Source organism: Castor canadensis, chromosome 15, assembly GCF_047511655.1.
Source record: "Castor canadensis chromosome 15, mCasCan1.hap1v2, whole genome shotgun sequence".
NCBI lineage: Eukaryota > Metazoa > Chordata > Mammalia > Rodentia > Castoridae > Castor > Castor canadensis.
In genome coordinates, this window is record NC_133400.1 from 5,347,126 (window position 1) to 5,368,917 (window position 21,792).

Consider the following 21,792-nt stretch of genomic DNA (forward strand, 5'->3'; position numbering starts at 1 on the left):
TAGGACACATCCATGGGTCAATTAGCTTGAGGGCTCTGCGACACCTGTGGTCTATTTTGTTCATTCTACTGATAAGAAAACTTACGCCAAGGGGGCTCCACCTGCTTCAGTGTCTATCATCCGGTCAGGCCCTTACTCGGTTACTTCATGTATCTCCCATTCTTCACAGTAAAACATAAGACCCAAATCTAACGGAAGCATCTTTAAGCATTCCATTATATCCCTCCTTTGTGTGTATCTGTGTTCATTTCCTATCCTGCAGTTATTTAATTATATTATTCTCCATGTATAAAGTAGTTCGTAATCATACATGTATGAAGATCCTAATAAGTATTAATTTCCTGATTACTCGTTAATAATACATTGGAGGGAGAAAAGGGAAAACCTATACCTACATTACATTTCTGCAGGGCTGTTTAAATATAGGGAGAATTCTTAATGTAAATAGTACACTACATTCTAATCCAAAGTACAATCAACTTCAGAATGATAGAGTGACTTAGGTGCCAATAGTGTCATATTCTTTGGTACATCAAGACATCTTAAAACAAGTATGCCAATTGAAACATGGACTTTCCTCAGTTTTATCCAGCTTGCAGTACAGGTGACATTCAATAATTTCACTAATCAATAAGAGTCCTGACCTGAGAGTGAAAAAATATATGGTAGAAGTGACAAAGATGGCCAGAAAATTATCATTATTTTTTAAAATCACAAAATATGAAAGCAAAACAACTTCTTAAAAGTTCTCTAGAATAGAAAATATAGACAGACAAAAGCCTAAGTCAGCGTTAGCTCCAAAAACAGGCATTTCTCCACCTGCCAGGTGGGAAAGTTCACCCATTTATTACCATCCAAATGAAATCTTTTCAGCGGGGTCAAAAGGGCCTTTGTTTTGACATTTAATTCACTGTCAATGTATTTCCTGTGTTAGGATGCAAAACACCTTTCACATTGCTTTTTCATTAATTGCCTTCATTTTTCAAGTTCCCTGTTTGATTTATAGTCAATTAAAAACACCCTCAAAAGCCATGACTCATGTATGTTAAGCACAAATGTGATTAATGCAACTCTACTGGCTCCATGGACAACCTGGATAGTAACCAAGGTCAGTGTCAGGGTGACATGACTAGCCAGCGTCTTGGTGAAAGGAACACATGGAGAGGGTGGGAAGTCAGGAGTGGAGGGTCAAGGACAATCTGACATCACATCTGTCCAAAACAAGGAAAAAGAGCTACTTTTTTGTATAATTGAGGAAACATGAACTTGGCTGTGAACAGAAGAAAATATGCAATAGAAGTTCTCTATTTCATCCAGGTTGATGAAAGTGTTGGAAAAATTAAGTGGCAAATTTCCTTGATGTATCACTGCCAGTATCAACAAAAGCCAAGGGACACTAGACCACAGGGCTTTGGAGAAGATTCTGGGTCTTGGAATCTTGGGTTCAAACTTTGACACTATCAATTGTAAGAGATAACAATTTTGGTAAATCGCTTTGCCTAGCTCAGCCTTATGTGTTCTCATCTATAAAATGGACACGTTGGAGTATCTTTTCCATAAAGGATATTGTGAGATATAAGGGGGCACTTGGCACCTGGGGGCACACAACCAATGTCAGCTCTGAAGGTCATGAATGACACACTGCTCAACACTGGTGGTAACTTGTATACCGATCTCTATCCTTAACGTGTTCTCACCTGCTATGTTTTCTAGAAGTGCTCTCTCTTCTGCTAGTACTGGCATATAGCCCTTCGTGAGAAAGTCTCCTGAGAATTGTCCTTGCTCCCCAGAAACATTAACACACTGAACTACAGAAGAATACCAGAAAAGCTAAGAGAGAAGAATGATATCTCCTTCATGCCATAGATTACTGGCCTCCCATAAAATAGTCAATGAGGATATTTGGTGTAGTTTTGATGAAACACAATTTTACTCAGATGACTGACTGCTTTTTCTTCAGTGATTAGTCCTCATTCCTTGTAAGTTTGTTTGATTTTGATGACAAATGACCTTTTAAAAGAAAACTCTGGCCAAAAGCAAATGGTAGTATTTTCCCTCTTTCCTTCTTTTACCTACATTTTTTTTCATATCCAGGCTTAGGAAAAATCTTAAAAATACAGTCATCAATCCAAGATTAAGAATGAAGGAATTGTACTTGCCAATGGAGTTCCAAAATCCCAGACTACTGCTATAGAAGCTGCTTCATTTGTTCAGATTTTTAGTGGTCACCATGATTTGTTTTCTTTAATGCCCAGTTCGGAGGGCAATGATAGGGGAATTTGTATCTGTCTAAGGTCTATGAATTGTGGGGAGCGGATTAAAGCCTATGAGAACTGGACACAAGCAAGGCGACATGCAGTTAATTGCTTTTACCTGTAGGCCAAGATAGGCACAGCCCTCGGCCATGAAACAGGGAGAAGCAGACAGCTGTGTCTCCTAAGTGGCATTCAGAGAAGCAGGAATGCAGGTTTCTCCTGTTGCAATGTCACGCCCCTCCCCGTGGCGCCACCTGTTTGCTGCTATAAAAAAACCCTTGAAGGAGGAAGAGGGGTTTTTTTGCTTCTGACTTTTGCCTTTTGGGGCTTTACTTTGGGCTTTTTGGTGTGGGAAGCTTTTGGAAGGGAAAAGAATTATTGAAGGGAAAAATTGCTGCAGGGAAAATGCTAAAGAGGGGTTGATAGAAAGTCTGCACTGAAAACTTTAACATAGGCTTCATGAAAGCAAAGCTGAGAAAGAACTTCATACATTGACCTTAGGAAAGCTAAAGAAAAGCCAAAGAGAACACAGGACGGTGCACAGTGCAAGCCTAAGGATGGAGACCCTAAGAGTTATGCATATGCAGGTTGTAGGCTAGGCTATTTGTGAGTTTGAACACTGAGTCTTTGAGAGAGCTAAAGAGAGATGGGACAGTGCAAGCCTGGGGGCAAAAGACTTTAAGAGCAATTAAGCTAAAGAGAAGCTGAGCGCAAATGTGGGACAGTGCCAGCCTAAGGAAAGAGGTTTTAAGCAAGGTTTGAAAGAACTGCAAGGAACAAGGCCTTAAAGAATCAAGATAGAGAAAAAGAAGCAATGAAGGTTGTGTGTCTCCCACTGAGCATACAACACACCTGACCCCAAATTTGTCTATCCTGTGTCTTTTCTAAAATCTCCAGTTGCCTTCAGGTAAGCCCAGTTAGGTCCAGTACTAACCAAGGAGCAAGAGAGAAAACCTCACTCCAGCAAGGAAGGGAGCACGAGAAACAGTGCCCCCTTCAATCAATGACAATAATAGCAACACTAATACCAGCTCTCATTTACATATAACTATGTTGTAAGAAAGTTTCTCACCATTGTTGGATCATCTCTGTATGTGGGGACTGTGATTATTCTTTCTACAAAGATGAGGTAATTCACACTTGGAGGATTCATATTGTAACTCATGGTTACACAGCTTATGTATGACTGCATGGAGAGTTGAACTCTAGGCAGTGTGAGTTTGAAACTATGTGATCTTGATCACAATCTTACAATCTGTAGCAAGAAGCATGTAGATCCCATCTTCATTAGGACCCTAAGAAGCGGAGGAGAACCCTCCTCTGGGCATTTTTCAAGAGGGAGCAGGGAAGAAGATAATACTGCTTAGTGAGAAGCATCCTCTCCTAAGAACAATAAGTCTATGACTTTGCTCTCCAGCTTAAGTGAACCAACTCTCTTCCATAGACCTTGGATCCTCTGAGACAGTTGACTTCACTGTAGTCTTTGTGTCAGGAATCTCTCTTTGACTTGGGCAGCATAATTTTGTTAGCATATGTGTAGAGATGGGCTCTGTGTGTGCGCGCCTCTCCATGGTTCCCAGCCTCCCTTGCAGCTAGCTTGGCTGCACGACCAGGTCTGCTGATAGAATGGAGTAGAAATGACACACCTCACTTTCCAGTTGAGATAGTTAAGATCTGGGTATTTCCTCTACACTCTTCTTTGCCAGTTTACACTGGCAGGAGAGCCATCAGGTGAGTGGGCTGACCTGCATCAGCACGATTGTGTGAGGTCATTGGGGTTGTCTGATAGTTTAGCATAGCCTATTCTGACCAATGTTGATTCTTAATTTAAAAGTATGATTATACAGGTTGAATTGTAGATAAACTTAGGTATAGTCATTTTTCCTATGTATCTGTATGTGTTTGTGTATGTGTAGACCAAGAGGAGTGGTCCATGAGGGGTAAGAGGGAGGAAGAAAAGCATAGTCTTGGTAGTGGTGGGTGGCCAATGGGGTGCCCCTTCTGAACCCAGGAGGATGGACGCATCACCCATGAGGAGAGACTGTGAAGGGTCATGACCATGGTCCCCTAGAGAATTCAATGACTACAGAATTCTCTAGTGCTAGGAAGATATGTCTAAGCTGATGGGAGCAGGGAAGAATATGGTTTTGTAATTTTTCAGAACACATGATAGCCAGAGTTTATCACTTGGCATTTTTCCACACTGGCTAGGTACCTGGTCAGTTGTCCAGGAGATCATCCATTCTCTGTACAGTTGGGTCTTGGTTAACCAAGGTTGCTAGACAAATGGCAACTACCAGACTCAAAGGATTTTCATGTTGCAGAAGGAAGCATTACCAAGCCAGGCAATCTGAGAGAATTCTGGGTGCCTCTAGGGGACTCATCCAACAAAGAGATTCCTCCCTGAGTCCAAACACCTTGAAGGGACATCTCCTTCCTGAGTTGCTGCCTTCTAAGCTCTTGTCCTGTACCTCTCACAGAAAAACGAGAATAATCGCATCTTCCCAGTTCTCCTTTCAAGACTGAGATGAAGCTAAGAAAATTTTTCTCAAGTTATCATGAGTTAGGGGACTTTGCATCACACTGTGAAAAATACAATGAAAGCACTCTGCTGGTCACATTAGAAGAAAGTGGGATAGCATGTTTTGATCCTAGCAGCTTGTTGAAAAATGGCCTTTTAAAGAAGAAAGCAAGTCTAGTTAGTGGAAAGGAGAGTGGAATAAAGAGATATTTGGGTGTGAAGAAAATAAAAGGCTTTAGAACAACTGAGGGAAAGATGTGTCGGAGTGAACAGTGAATAAAATATTAGGGAAATAAAAGGAGTGGAGGTGACCATTAGTAACAGTTAAAGCAGAAAAAGATAAGTCATCTAGAATTGAGGGAGAAGATGAAAAGGGATAAAAGGAAATATTACAGTCAGAACAAAGAAAGCAGGAAGCCATGGACAGAATAAACATTCACCCTAACGTGCTAAGAGCTGAACACAGAATTGGTTGAATACAAGTCTGGGGTATGAGCAGATATACCATGTCTGCCAAGCAATGAGGTGATGCTTTCAGATAAATTTATGGAAAGGTAAAGCGTGTGGACATCAACTGATTAGGCTGTGGTTTCCACCTTTTCCAATGCAAAAATTCAGAATTATTAGTAATCAAAGCTCTTAAGTAATGCAAAGGAAAAATATAAATATAAAGGAAAAAATAAAGTACAAATTGTCATAAATAAAGCACAAGATAATATTACTAACCTAGTTTTTTTCATCCCCACTCTTCCTACATTATCAGCTTGTATTTGTCCCTAAAATGTCGCAAACCGTTTTTCTGGACTATTAGTATACAAACTCAAATATCCAAGCATTTTTAAGCTTTCTGGTTCTGTTGGATCCTTTTCCTTTTACATACAGATGTTAGCCTTTTGTCAGTAGGATCTTCATTCTGAGAGCACACACCACTCATGGATTTCTTGGTTAATTACACTCTTTCAGAGATAAAAGGGTTTTATGTTGAATCATAAGAAACTCATGCAAGAAAGTGAGAATGACGAGAAAGAGGACAGAGCTGGGGTGGGGTCATTGGTTTAAAATATCAGCTGGCTAGGTAGAAAATTCCATTCAATATTTTGGGCTTTTTATTTCCTCTTACAAGTAGAATAGAGTTCTGGGAATCAGACTTCTCTAAGCAATGCTCAGTAGTCATTCTCTGGCCTGTGAAAACTTCCTTGCTCATTTAGGTACAGTTAACTTTATCGTGGTCTACACTCGGAACAACTTCTGTTCACTGCTTTGAGAAGAACCTAAAAGAACCTCAGCAGATCTGCTCTTTGTAATTTTTTTTTTTACCTTAGTAATGTGTATGGACATGCGATTTCACTGAGAAGGGCTAATCAGATTTTGCTGACCCAACAATTCACACACAAGCATAAAATTCCAGATGTACTTAATTTCCATCCCATTGACTTTCCCTGAATGTGCTATCATTGATAACCAACCTCCTCTCATTTAGCATTTACAAGTTTACACAAAAGCAACAACCATACCCTCTTACTTAGGGGATTAAAGCGCACACACACACACACACACACACACAGCCATGCACACAACTTTGATACTGGAATGTACAGTATGGCCTAGTTTAAATTAAAAAGATCCCCCAATGCACGATTGTTTCCAGCTTCTCAGCGGTGAATTAAAAGCTGTGTGGTGTCGTGAAGATTACAGAAGCAATCACATTTATGGGCCTGCTTCACACATCAACTCTATTAATTTCCATACTCGGGGTGGCTTCACATTTCCAAGCGTGTTCACATTAGATGCCGTTAGGAATAATCACTTGAAAAAAAATGAGAAAGTGAGAGACAGATGAGAGATACAGAGAAAGAAGGGAGGGACAGAACAAGTTTTCTCACAAATCAAGTTTTACTTGAAATATATTGATTCTGATAAATAAGAAAAAGATAAATGAAGCTTCCTGATGGTCTGGCCCCAGAATCACACTCAGGAATCAGATTACTAGGAAATCCCATATTGAAATTCACCCACAGAGCCAGTCCTGCACCTCGTCATTGCAGACTAATTATTGAGATGGGATGGTTTCCTTGCCGTGATTGCATGGTCTCCACCTGAACAGACCTCTGGTGCTCAAAGTTGCATCTTCATCATTGTGTTCCCTTCAACTCTTGAAATGTGTACCAGTCTCACAGAATATTCCATCACACCACAGGAATGAAGGAATGTGACTACATGGCAGGCAAACTCATTGACCATACAAATGTATGTGTCACCTTCTTTAAAGGGGCCTTGGAGCATCTGAACAAAGTAGATCAGTGTTTTCATACTCTTCATTCCCAAATGTTAAAGAATGGTACTCAAGAGCCTACAATTAAATGATTATGTCTGTAATTAAATTCTTTTGTGTAAAACTGTTTTGTGCATTTAACAATGTACCCTCTGCCCTCTTAAGGAAAAAGTAATGTAATAGTAGCATTAAGAAGAGGAGGAAATCATAGCCAGAGATCTGAGGGAGTCACATTTTAAGAAAATCAATTAGAATATGGAGGACAGAATAAGCACAGGTTTTGAATCTTTCTGAAGACTATCTTATTAGCTTTAAGAAGAGGAGTTTTTGATTCCTGTCTAAAAATTCCCAGCAGTCAGTATCATGCCCTTAGCATTATTTTGATCTAATGTCCTGTATGAGAAACTACGTATAGGACAGCAATCTACAAGAAGAGAATGATTTTGCTTTTGGGGTGTGCCCAGGAGAAATGGGTTTCATTTCCTTTACATAGCCTAGAACTCACACTGGGGGCTGGCAGTCCCTCTTACTGGGAGTAGAGCAGAAATGCCCACTGATGACAAAAGACTGGAAGAGACACACACCACTCTATTTATCAACCTCCATGCTGCTAAGTCTCTAGTTCAAAAGCTTCCACCTGGGTCAGTGAGATAAGAAACATCAAAAAACATTAGCTGAGGAAACACCTCATTCTGAGACAGTCCCAGACACGAGTGAATTTAAACATGAGACGAGGCCAAAAGCATCTTCAAGTGCAATGCTTACAGTTTAGAACCAACTGGTCCTCGATGAATTCAGCTGGTTGATTGATATGGAACACTTTCTGCTGGAATCCAGGAGTGCAGTCCAAATCTTCTGCAGATGTTAGCAGCAGCACCTGAGGAAACCAAAGTCATCAATATTTTAATAGCGGCTTGCATGTTTGCCCTGCTAACTTTTTTTTTTTTTTTTTTTTTACCAAACCCACGACTTTTAGAAATGAGCTGAGGTTTTAATTTCATTTCCCAAATGAAGAGGCAAGTTGATACTTCTCGTGTGGCTGCCAACAACTCGTTTTGGCCATGAGATTTGGAAAAAGCACAAAGAGGAACAGCTGCTGCCGCTCCCATTAAGTTGCAGTTAAAGAAATAACGTCTTCAGATTTTTACACCTGCTAAGAATCTCACCGTGGTTTCCATGTGTGAAATTTCATTACCGAAACTGTCAATTTCCAGTGATGCCTGAGTTAAAACCAACTTCACTTTCATACATGCAAAGGAACGTTGTCGATGAGGAGGAAGAAAGAGACAATGGAAATTTTCCATCGGAAGGTACATCTAAAAGGAATCCAAGGCCCATGGTCGAATATGGTGGCCATTGAGCCACACACAGGTGGTACTGAGCACCTGACACTTAGTGGTCCAAAATTGAGACATCATAATTATAAAACACAAATTGGATTTTGGTGGCAAATTTAAAAAGAGAATGAAAATATCTAAGCAAAAATGTTATTGATTACACATTGAAAAAATAATATTTTACATGTGGGGCTAAACACATATGCTGTTGAAATTAATTTTGCCAGTTTCTTTTTACTTTTGTAAGTTTGGCTTCTGGGAAGTTTAAAATTTAGTGGCTTCCAAACGCTGTTTTGTCTTTGCAAATCCTTGGGTTACATCATCCATCATATCAAAAAATTAGGTTGTATGCTTTGGAATATCAAAGTACATAACACCCTGCCAGGCAAGAAATGAATTGAAAGTCCAGTAAGTGAAGACTATAAGCCACATGAAGATAGCATGGCCTCTTTTCCTCCCCTGTTTACCCTGAGTACCTTCCACACACTGGCGCTGAGATGTTCCATAATACTTAAAAAGTAAAAGCAACACTTTGGGGCCCTCATCATATGGCAAGCACTGTGGTAAGCTTACTGTATATATAACCTCATTTAGGCTCCTCTGCAGCCCTATGAAGTATGGACTATAAAGCTTAGTTTGAAGAAACTTCCAGAGGTTAACAAATTTGTCCAAAATCTATATCTGGGATGGGCAAAGTCAGGACTTGAATTCAGATTTAAGGGTCCTTCAATTTGGCCCAGAGCTGCCCATTCCTCTCAGATGTTCCATCTGGGAGTAAGACTTTAGGGGGTATTTTTGCATAAGATAGTCCTCTAAGGACCGTGGGAGACCGCTTTAATCTGAGCACCCTCCTACCACTCGCTGATGGGAATTGGTGTATAAACACCCCCACTCCTGCTCCCTGCAGGTGAGATGACTTGAAGGCATGTGGTCTGTCTTCCTGCTTCCACATAAAATTGAGCTGTGGTTGAGCACCATGGCATCTGGCTTGTAATTCACCTTTCATTTCCTGCTTTCTGTTCCTTTGCTCATGTCCTTATCCCCACAGTCCTCCTTTCTAAGACTGGCCTCCCAAACAAACAACTGCTTGCACTCAAATCCTTGACTCAGTATCTATTTCTTGGGAAAACAAACTTTGAAACCAGACTTTCAGACTCTTAACCACTGCACACAGGCCATTGTAGGAAGTTTTTTATCAGCTCCATCAGCAAACTCAAAGAAGGTAGAAAGGTTGGAAGCCATGGAACCAGGGCTTCTGTTGAATATCAGCCTTCTGAAATGCAGTGAACCCCGAGGAATGGGAGCAAGAATCAATCTCAGGAGGTTGACAGTGTGGTCAGCCTGATCAATATCAAAGAAGTTGAAATGGAAAAGTCGTCACCCCACCCAACATCACCTTTCTGAAATCCAAGGGGAAGATGCTACAGTCTAGCATCCATGCAGCTCTGCTTGTAAAATGTTCCCTTGTCCTGAAACCAGGCTCTGATGAGATGGCTTCTGAAGCAATCATAATGCCGACACTCTAAGTGCCACAGACAATGAATGCACATTCAGAACTCAGAATAATTTGCTAGCAATTTTGCAAGCAGAAAATTTATGAGTGATCAGCACTAATTCAGTTAAACAGCAAATGGGCAAAGGTTGCCTCCAGGCACCTTTCCTTACAATTATACTTTAACCTTCCAATTGGCTAATTCTGCTCTCGAATCCCAGATCAGTAAACCCGTCACTCCATACATGCTAATGCATTTTCCCCAGGGATGCTGAACCTAAACATCCAGGAGTGAGAGCGCACAACCGTCAGAAACGGGACTCTATGGATGAGTTGAGCTCTCTATCTTGGTCTGGCCTTCTTGTGCTTACTCACTGCCCTTTCTTGTCTGGTTCTAGTCAGGATTCCTCTAGAGTTACAAAAGGAAAAGCAACCTTCTCTAGTTGCTGACCATCAGGGAGGAGGACTTTATGGTTGACCTCCCAAAGGTATAGGTTTTGTTTTTGCAAATTCTTGGGCCAATCCATATTCAAGTCAAAATTCAGATTAAATAGTTTGTAACATAAAAGTACATAGGACCCTGCTGGGCATGGGGTGACCTACTGACATAAAAGGTTGTCAAAGTGCTCACTCCTTCACTCACTTGTTCACAATATTGTTAAAAGTTCTGGGATTCAGTGAGGGCTTCGCTAGATACCCCCCAGGAACTTGCCAAGAAGTGCTACAAGGTAGGAGTTAAAAGCCATTTTCCTCATTTAAATCTTAACACTCTGCTGACTGTGTGATTTGGCGTGTTTCACAGCTCGGTTTTCTCATCTAGAAAAAAACTGAAAATAACACTGCAGAGCGTGATTGTGTGGATTCGATTAGGAAGACTCGCAGAAAGCAATCAGAAAAGTGCTTCACAGGAGAAGTCATCAATAAATAGTGACGATTACAGTATTATAGCTAGAAAGGGAATGAGGCATTAACAGACCCTAATTCAGTGAAATGACTAACTACAATTAAAATCTAAGTTGAAAGGAAAATACAGGTCCTGTGGGAGAGCATCAAAGCTGGGGCACAGGAGAGTCTAACCCCATCTAAGGGGATCCAGGAAATCAAGCCCACACAAAGGACATTTCTGCTTTGAACTCAAAGCTGAGTAAGAATTGGCTGGGTAAATGGAGACCTGTCTTTCAAGGCAACACCCTCTGCTTTCACATGAGTTCTGCACCTCTCCGGTTATCACATAACACATCTCTAGAATCACAAAACTGCATGCATGAAGGAATGCAGACTGATTTGTTGCTTTACAAAGCTGAATATTTCCCTGGGCAGTGGTGGTGGAGTCTTCCCATTGCACTATTGCCTCTTGATTTCTTAGCAGAATTCAAAACAGGACCTGTGCGTGAGCTCATGATGGATACCCACTCTTCATTCTTACTAAGTTTGGGGGCTGGGATCTAAAGCATCATTCCTCATCTTTCTAAGAATTAATACCTGGATGTTATTCCAAATCTGAGCAAGCCCATCTCTGATATTATCAGGTGGCACTCATATAAAGATACTACCTCGACAAACTGTTCCCCAAATCCTCTTTAACTTTTCCAAATACATTTTATGAGCTTTCTAAATGTATCCTTAATGCCATGACAATAATGGTCCTCCTTCTCCTGTCTGTTTATGCATTAAACCCACTGCTCATAAACAACAGGTAACCAATACATCTTTGAAGCCACGGTGGTTGTCAAATTTTATGATCACCAAAGGATTTCTATTATTTAAAAATTATAATCAGCCCACTTCAAGAGCCAGATCCATGTCTCAGAGTACGACAGTAAGCACAGGTCTGAGCCACACTGGTTCACTACGAATCCTGATTCAATCTTCCGAGTAACCCGTGTCTCAGTTTCCTCAGATGTGATGTAGGAGAAAAATGGCAGCTTGCAGGTTATTATGTGGATCAAGCAAGTTAATTATTGTCAAGAGTCTTAACTCATACCTGGGGCATAGTAATTGCTCAATAAACGTTTGCTGTTATGTCTAATATACTTAAACTAATATACATGGTTCACTGATATTCTCCAAGGTACAGGTGGACATATATCATTAAAATATAACTTGTTGATACTATAGAATTGTTTGGATGACACTCAGAAGTATGTAAGGGAAGCTCCAGGGATCTGAAATCAAGGGTAGACGAACAGAGGTTGCATGTTGGGGTCTTACACTGAGAGCATCAATGTCTGTGGTGACTGAGCTGTGCTACTTTTGTAAAAAGACCTTAGCTTTCTTCAAGGTGGCACCTCAGAGCTCTGTCCTCCACACATACATGGAGAGCAAATCCTTACCTTACCCTCCCTTATCCATGCTTCTCTTTTTAGCATCCACATTTTTCTTTTTTGCTGCAACACAGAACTTTCTTAAAAGGGGGTGGGTGTGTTTGTCCTGACAGGTACTGATTCAGGAATATAGCCAAGTTCAGAGTTCGCTTCCAGAGAAGATTTTTCCTCTCCCAGGCTATAGCTTGCCAGTTGGTAGCACGTAGGGTGAACATGGCTGGCAGAAGTAGCTAGTGGAGCCAGAGCAGTGTGTCATCAAGCTGAACTATCATGTTACACAGAGCGCACCTTTCAGAGCTGTCCCTGTGTCTTCACTCTCACACATTGGACTCCATTGCATTCTTCCCTGGCCCTCCAGGCACCTGAGTGGGCCACCTGGGCTTTAGGCTTTGGAGATACTCTTGGAGTAAGAGCCCCCTTTGCTGTGAGTGTCTGGCCACTTGTCATGGTGGCACCCATACCTTGTGCTGCTGGCTCAATTGCAATAAGGGATGAAGGATTGTTACCACTTCTAGGCCTGGACTCTGAACTGTCCTGCACTGTCACACAGTCAGCCTAGGTGATTACAGGCACGGAAGTTGGGCAGAGAACTTCTATGCCACTGCATCCCAGTGGCCAGTGAGAAATAGCAGGACTGAAAGAAAGGCTTAACACAACTGTGTTCAAAGCAGCCACAAAGAAAAAGAAACTTCTGCCACAAATAATTATCTCCACAGGCTGTGAGCAAACTCAGATCTCACCTTCACTTAAGCCAGATGCCCAGTGGTGTGTCTCACGGCCCCTCACAGCTTTCCTTCTACCGACTAACTCAGTGTTTGCCATTAGTCTGGACAGACGAGAGCTTTATCATCGCCACAAAACACCTCAGGTTTACTCTTGTCAAAGTCACCCTACTGAAATCAGTTTGGAGAGTCTTATATTGGTGGGGAAGAAAGGCTACTATCTCTGACTGGCAGGACATAAAAATGTTACAGCAGAGCATTTTGATTCATTCTTTATCCTGCCAAATACCCAAAGCCCAGAGTCCTGAAAAGCTTTATAAAGGTGCACTTCCTACAGGAAAAGTATAGAAAGCTTTTCCAATACACACATACACCACTCATATACACAAGCACACACAGTGTCAACTCACATCACTGACACGGCACTGAGTCTGACTTCCTTAAAATGTTGGTGGCTTTTTTTTTTTTTTTTTCTTTTATCAGTACTGGGGTTTGAACTTAGGGTCTCACGCTTGGAAGGCAGGTAGTCTACCACTTGAGCCACTCCACCAGCCTTGTTCTTGGTGTTTTAAAGCCCATCCTGACCATTAGGGTAAACAGACTCTTAGAAATGTGATCTTTTGTGATACTTGAAGAGACCACAGGAGAGAATATTTCTCTTGGTGAGTAATGTTTCTATTTTTACACACAATCTGAAACCAACATCCCTCGACCAAATAAGGTCCAGGGACCTTATTTATAATTGAATTCTCCTCAACATCTTTCCCCCAAATTATTAAAAGAGAATCTGCCTGTGTCTGGAAAATTATGAGACCAGAAGCCAAAGCTAATCTGAGTCTGCATTCTGGTCATGTAGCCATTTCTTTGATTTTTGGCAAATTATTTCACTGTGGCCAGCATCTGTGTTCTCTTTGGGATAATGAACATAGTACCATCTACAGCACACAGTTCCTGGGAGGTGTCGCTGAGACAATGAAAAGAGAACAGACAGAATAATGGTACCCCCAAAATGCCCTCATCCTAATCCCTTATAATCTGTTAGCTTCCGTGACAAAGGGGGATTAAGACGGATAAGCAGTTGACTTTAAAATAGGATGATTCTCCTTGAAAATGTGGATGGACCCAATGCAATCACGTGTTATCTGTGACAATGGAAGAAAGACTTACAGAGAAAGATGTGATGATGGAAATGAGGGCAGAACAAGACAGGGACGCTACCTGGCTTTGAGGATAGAGAAAGGGGCCAGGAGATAAGGAACATGAGCAGCCTCTAGAAGCTAGAAAATGCAACAACTACCAGAAGGGGTTTTTCTCATGACTCCAGACTAGATCGCAGTTGCTGCCTCACCTTGATGTCAGCCTAGTGAGGCCCATTTGTACTTCTGGTCTCAAAACTGTATGGTAACCTATTGTGTTGTTTTAAGTTGTAAATGTGTGAAATGTGTGACAATTTTGTTACAGCAGCCACAAGAGACTCATACAGCCCAACCTTACATGGGCTTTACAGTACATCTGCATGGTATTGGTTGCCTTGTTTTTTCAAGTTATAATTAGGACAAACCACTGGAGAGGGAAAAAGGAAAGAAGGGCAGAGGTAAATTGAGAGGGGAAGGAAAAAAGGAAGAATGAAAGAAGGTCATTTTAGGATCATTTGACAAGGTTGTCAACATCAGGACACAGCAGTAATTGTCCTAAGAGTTGTTTTCCAGAGCACTAATAGGCTTAGTTCCTTTCTTCTTGTCTTAGTAATTTTCCTTTTGGGTTAGGGGGCATTTTGATGTGCTGTTATGATACAGTCACTGTGTTCATTGTTTCATTAATAACCTTAGTCAAAATTTAGCATTTCTATTATCTGCCAGCCTGCAGGCTAGGTACTAGAAATTGAGAAAAGACCTATTATCTAGAAGGAAAGGCAAGCACATAGGTAAATAATACAACATAGTGTAAGTTTGTACAGATTGGGAATGAATTGCAAGTGGTTCAGAGAAAAGACTCGTGGGCTGGAATACCTGGATACAAAACCCAGTTTTGCCACTCAGTTGCTGTGTGACTTCTGTTGCAAGTTATTTCTAACTTCTCTGTGCCTTAGCTTCCTCATTTGTAAAATAAAACTTAAGATTGTAGCTATTTAAATTGACTGTGGGGTCCACAAATCAAAGGGTTTAGGACAGGAACTGGCTCACATTAGGTGCTATATGCTAGTGTTACTAGTTACATTAACACAGAGGGGCGTGTAAAAAGCATTACAGAATTAAAGAGGAAGGAAAAACACGTTCTTTAGATGGGAATAGAGCTTGGACCACATCTCAGAAGAGGCCACAAGGCAAAGATGATTGGAGTCTTTCAAGGGGCAAAGTACAAAGAAGAATGTTCCATGCAGAAGGTTGGTAAATGCAAACACCATGGCTGCCAGTTCAAGAAACAGGGAGCAATTTGGCAGGCATAACAAGCTCTGAGTTGTTTTCAAGATAATTTGAAGGTGTTTTGTTGTCTCAAAATAGGATTGAATTGACAAGGAGGCTTGTCCTCCTTGAGTCTGTCTAAAACAGAGCCAAAAACAACCCAGTGAAATCACACATTTTGTCTAAATAGAATTAACTCTTTACTCTTAAGATTCCAGGGTTAATTGACTAGGCTCAAATGGAAATATTAAGAGGAAAAATACAAATATGTAAGAAATTCATTTAATGCATTAGAGTAGAAACTGGATGCTGTGCTGCCCAGAGTTGGTGGCATTTGTATCTATTCATGAAATTTTGGTAGTTAAAACAGTGGTGTCAAGTGCCACTTTCCTTGGGTCAAGCAAAGGAACCCTGAATGTAGTCTTCAGTGAATCCTAGTAGTCATAGGAGGTCTAATTAACAAACAATGAAAACCTACAACATTCCAGACACTGGAAAACTTGTCCAACATAAACACAAAACCTTGAATGTAAGGGGACAACACATAAGTGACTCAGCAAATGAACAGTTCTGGGATATGAGAACTAGGCCTAACAGAATAGTTCTAGTGCCTGAACCCATCACAATGGCCAACAACTGACCTCAGCCACTGCTGTGGCATGTATCCTGTTCCCTAAATGTTGAGCTGGCCTTCCCACATGTTCTTTATGTCTACGTTGAGCTCTGGGACTTTCTCTTGCCCTGTGAGAGCATGGTTCGTGTGAGGGTAAGCAAAGGTTAGAAATGAAGAGGAGCTAATAACCCTGGGGCAGCCCTCAATCCATGGGATATGACTGCTGATTAAACACCCCAACCTGCAGAATGATACTTCTGAGACACTGGCATTCCTCTTGAGGTGCTAATGGACCAATCCCTGGCTGTCTATAGAGGTGATGGCCCTGATTCCACATTTCATTGGTTCTCCTCCCCTAACCCTCCCTTGACCTCCTGTCCCTCACTCCTGCTTCCTGGATCACCTCTAGAGGAAATCCAGTCTACCTAGTCCTTAGTCCTTGTCTCAGGCTCTGATTGAGAGAAATATGCTCACATGTGCGTGCCATGTTGCTCCCTATTCTTTTTTTGGTTGAGGGGGTAACTGGAGTTGGAACTCAGAGCCTAGAGTTTGCTAGACGGGCGCTCCTATGACTTGAGCCATTTCTAGCCTTTTTTTTGCCTTTTTAGCTGTTTTTTCAGATAAGGTATAACATTTTTGCTGGGGCTGACCTCAGATTGTTGTCTTCCTTATGCCTCTCAGTAGCTAAGATTACAACATGCACTAACATACCTGTGAAACTATTCTGTTATCTGATAGTTGTAAAGTCTAAAATGGGGTCCCCTAGAGTAGCACTCCTTCAGGAGATGTTTCCTATCACTGTCAAGTTCGGCTATCTGTATCCTTTTAGCTCATTTCCATCTTCAAGCCAGCAGCATGGCCTCTCTTTCCATCTTCAACCCAGCAGTATAGCATCTTCTCATCAGTCTCTCCTCCTCCATCACTACAGCACCTTCTGCTTCTGACTCTAAGACTCTTGGTTCCCTTTGGGAAGCACTGCTGGGATTTATCAAGCCCATCTGGGTAATCCAGGTACCATTCACACAATGTGGGAAGTAGAATGTGGAGATGTTTAGGGAACTATTATTCGTTCTACCACACACACAAGTAGTCATATGAGCGCAGGGGAAAGTTCCATCGGCATGGTCGTAATCCAAGAAGTCACTCCATGATCATTCACCTTCCCAACCATATTTACCTTGAAATCAGGACATTCTACAGACAGACTTCACTGTTGTGAATACTTCCATATCCAGGCCTGATGTTGTGTCAATTTAACAACTAGACTCTGACCTTTTCTTGCTCAGAAATAATTATCAGATTCTACTTGGCCTTGCTGTGAAGTGGAACATTTTATTCTAAAGGTGCAACTCTCAACACTTTCTTTTCTGCCAGACATTAGACAAGATGTCAGATCCCGTCATCACATGGGAAGGTTTTTATTAATTATCTTTCAGAAGCAAAGTCCTTTTTTGTAATTTATTTTTTCACACCAGGAAAAATCTTCTATTGAACTAAATGTCTATCTCGTTAAATTGTTTTTTTCTGCTAAGGGTTCTCACTCTGAAAAGCTCCAGAAGAAAAGAAATAAACCAAGCAAAAATTGGTGTTGAAGACCAGGGGTTTATTGCGTTTAGCAGAACAGCACGACTCTTTCCCTAGGACAGTGTAAGAATATGCATCTTTCCCTTTAAAATCTAACTGCCTTCTGTACAGTTAAGTAAAAACCTCCCCAAATGCTCAACTGCCTGAATCCGAAGGAATGGCAAAGAGTTCTCTTTAAATGCAATCATTCATGCTCTGAAATTCTCCTTCATTGCTATGAGTAACATTTCTTGAGTGCCTACAGTGTCAAGGCCACGATCGATCCATACAAACTAGTACACATGGCCCCTACCTACATCACAGAGCATCGTAGGGAGAACTGACACGCAAATACCTATTTTAAAAACACAAAAGTTTAAGGATTGAGAAAGTCATCTGGTAAAAATAAAAAGGTGACTCTGGTTGACTCAGTGTGGGGAAGGGGTGAATCAGGTCAATGAGAAAGTCCTGCCCAGATCATATCAATTTAGCTGATCTTGCTTTGGCACCCTCTCTTTTAAACAAGGGGTAGCCAGCGTACAGCACATTCTGATGGTGGTCCTTGAACTACCTCTCCAAGGCAGCTACTGGTTACTAATCACAAGGACTCAAATATCTCAAAGGTGAGCTATCCTGATGAGTAAAAAGTCCTTCTTCTCTTTGTTAGCTTTATTTTGAAAAGACTAGAACAGGAAAATAATTTCACTTAATATGAAAAGTTTTTTTGCTTTATATTTCTGGAGTAGCAAGCAAGATATTAATATAACATCTAAGTGGAATATAAGTTAGACTCAGATTTCAAGGGAGAAGTAGAGGAGCGATCCAGCAGCAGGGTGTACCCCAGAGAATCCTGGTAAGTGTTTAACATCCAGAACTCCAAAAAAGAGATGGCTTGGTTTCTGGGTTTGCCAATTTCCATGGTGTAAATGCTCTCATAACCGTAATTCCAACCTCCTAATGTGAAATCACTGAACAAGGAATTAAGAAGGGATGTACACAGTTGGCTGTCATCAGGCAAAATATCTAACATGAACTGGGTGTGCCAGTTCTGGATTCTGGGTTGCTTGGGCCAAAAACTAGCCTGGATTTTTATATGGTCTTTATGAGTATGAACACCATAACCTGAAGTGGAACTTCTCTCTTTCTCACCGTGATATCTTGTACAGGGTTTCGCTAACACACTTAAAACAGCCTGGAAAACCCTTCTACTACTGGGGCAAAATGAGCCACCAAATTTGATTTTATAACAAGATAAGATGCAGTGAATCCTTGATTCATGACCATGTGTATTTAATATTGCTTTTGATGTTGTTCTATCCAGAGTCCTAGTTCAAATGATCAGAGTTAATCCTGCCTTCTGACATAATTAGAGAACCGAGGCTCTGCTAAGCTGGAGGATAATCAATTTGACCTTGAAAGTTTGTCCATAGTACCATGCTAATGTTCAGATGAACACAGATGAATCAGTCGCACTAGCTTCTCCCAGTCAAATGCCATCTGTGGACTTTGTTCCAAGGGCAAACAGACACTGAGAGAGAGAGGCTGCAGACTATGATGATGGCAGGCCCCACAAGGCGGTCATATCTGCTCGATGGCCTTTAGTTTGTCGATTAGCTGCTAACATTTAAATATCAAGTGTTTTCCCTAAGTGAGAATACAGACATGAGACAGCCCAGCATTGGGGTTGGAACAAACAGGGCAACAGTTTATGCATGATAAGGACACCTTCCTGATGTACACAGCTCCAATCTCAGGTGACCACAGTCCATTTGTCCCCAGCAACAATTACCATTTGCTTTTTGTGTTCCTAGTTGTGCTATTATACTCAACTTAAAAGTGGTTTGTATCTGTTTTACAACAGTGGTTTGTATAATTTTAAACCCAGGGTTCTTCATTTATATTCCCTCCCTGGCCTCCCCAGGCATCTAAATGTTCATAATTCCTCATCTATCACTCACAGGACAAGTCTCCCTTGAATGGACTGAGGTGAAGCCGCTTGTGTTATACTAAGACTATCACCAGCAGCAGCAAGGCCTACTCTGTCCATATCCCATATCCGTATTTATCATCTTCTAGACCCTGGGAATTTGCTTCAGCCTGCTCTACTATTCAACATTAATATTTTTTCAGAGCCTCAAGTCCTTATTTAGCTGACATGTTCAAAGTCACGAGTATGATAGGGTGATAAAGGTATTGACTACAGGTCTCTCCCTCTGCTTCATAGCAGTCACCCTCTCCTCCAACCTCTTAAACCTGCTTCCCACTAAGAACAAATGAAAAAGGCAAATCTGGATGCAAACAATTAAGTTAGAAGTCCCTTTTACTATACTTGTAGCCTGCCACTGAGGTCTGGGTAAGCCAGACTCTTCTCCCCATCAAGCAAACCTTCATTAGGTTTTGAACTAAGCAAAGGAAAAAGGTCTGAGCTGGAATAGTTTGCAAAAGATTTTTTTTATTATCATGTCTACTTCATTCCAGAAGTTCAATTACCTGAAATTTCACGAGTCAGTTTTTTGGATATTTTCAACCCAAGCTGGATTCATGCAATATTTCAAAGTTTCTGCTAATCCCAATGCTTTCAAAGTAAGTCTGACACTTCACATGGATAAACAGCATATCTTTCCCATAATGAAATTTGGAGAGGAAGGGATCACCTTTGAAAAATTTTACAGTGCAAAATACATTAACAGAAAGGACTTCCACACTACAGTCTCCCTCGGCAGTCACATGTCAGCTCCAAACTTTGTTCCAAGGGCAAAGAAGTTCTAGCACAGAGCATGATGGCTGAAGACCTCTCTGGCCACCATATTGGTTAGGTGGCCAGCAAAGCCATCACCCAAGTGGGAGGTGCTAAGGTCAGAATGAAAGCTTTGGGAAAGAAGCAGGAGAGGAGGGAAGGCTGGGTGGGTCCTAGGGCGATTGGCCATCCTTGTTTACCTGTGGTTTTCTGGGTTGTAGCCCAAAAGGTCCACATCTCAGAAAACCTAGCTGTGTCAGGTGCCCTAATCCCAGCAGGAAACTCGTGGCACACTCAAACTGAGCGGTTTGAGAAGAGATGGATACAGGGACCAGTAACAGTGTGGTCAGGTCAGGAAGAAAGGACCAGAATATAGGGCAGGAGCTCCGTAATAGTGGGGCACTTTCATCACATGTAAGTCTTAAGGACTAGGGGAGGTGACGGGTTCCAGACTGGACAAAGAGGGCTATATGGAGGGAGTCTGGAGAGGAACTGTGGCTTTCCCACCTCTTCCCTGTGGAAGGACAATAGCCTACAGAGACTGACTTTCCTCCCTCTGAACCCTCTTAGCTATTGTCCTTGTCCCCCATTGGCTAAACCTCTGACTGGAAAACCACAGCCCGTGGGCCATGTCTGGCCTACTGTCTGTCTTTGAAAATAAATGCTTACTCGTTTCCATATTGTCTGCTTTCACGCTATAATGGCAAAATCCAGTAATTGTGACAAAGATTTGTGTGGCCTGCAAAGCTTAAAATATTTATTATCTGGCTGTTCAAGAAAGTTTGTAGACCAGTAGAGTAAAGCCATTGGCAGCCAGAAGGCAGGGGACTTCCATATAGGATCACAGTAAAGAGTGCACCTAGAGGGACCAACAAAGTGATCCAGAACTCTCCTCACCTGTGATAGCAATCACAAAAGTGAAAATTACCAGGAGAATGTAGGCCAAAAAGTTGCGAACAGACTCTCCCACAACCACCCCAAGTGTAAACAAGACCACTCCTTTCTTTGCCGCCCTCTGTGAAGCAGGCTTTTGTGAGTTAGCCTCATTGAGAAGAATACAAGGGTGGAAGGTTTGGATTTGAAAAGCCAGTGTCAGTCAGCATCTTCATGATATCTGCTTAATTTTCTATAAGTTCAATATTTGATAATGGTTTTCAACATCTAAATAAAATAAGGATGCAGGGTTTTGTCTATTCTTTGGGACAAAGAGCAATGAAATATAATAACTCCCAGCACACACGTGACAACTAAGGAGCAGCTGTTACTTGCCCAGATCCACAGCAGCACCAGCAATAACACAGAAAACATACAGATAGGTTGTTCTGCCTAGAATATATATCCTCCTTCTAGCGGAAGAAACACCAATGAACAGGGGAAAACAAGTATGAAGGAAGATTTCAGCTGTAATTCTGTGGAGAAATTGGCACTGAGTGATGGGAGTTAGGTGTTTGAGGATCATGGCAAAGACAGGAAAAGTGTGTTGCAGGCAGAGGCATCAATGAGCACACAGGTGAGCTTTGCCGTGGGAATCTGCTGGAGGATGAAGGCCAGCAA

The 21,792-nt window shown here is 41.5% G+C and overlaps 1 protein-coding gene across 6 annotated transcripts in view; it reads right to left on the reverse strand.

Moving 5' to 3' along the window:
* Positions 1 to 21,792, reverse strand: part of Cdh13 (cadherin 13) — a 1,135,782-nt gene that overhangs the window by 747,222 nt on the left and 366,768 nt on the right. For all 6 annotated transcript variants that reach the window (XM_074055575.1, XM_074055576.1, XM_074055574.1 and 3 more), the window contains one exon: positions 7,814 to 7,925. In XM_074055575.1, coding sequence (XP_073911676.1) covers positions 7,814 to 7,925 — 112 coding nt within the window. The remainder of the gene's footprint in view (positions 1 to 7,813; positions 7,926 to 21,792) is intronic.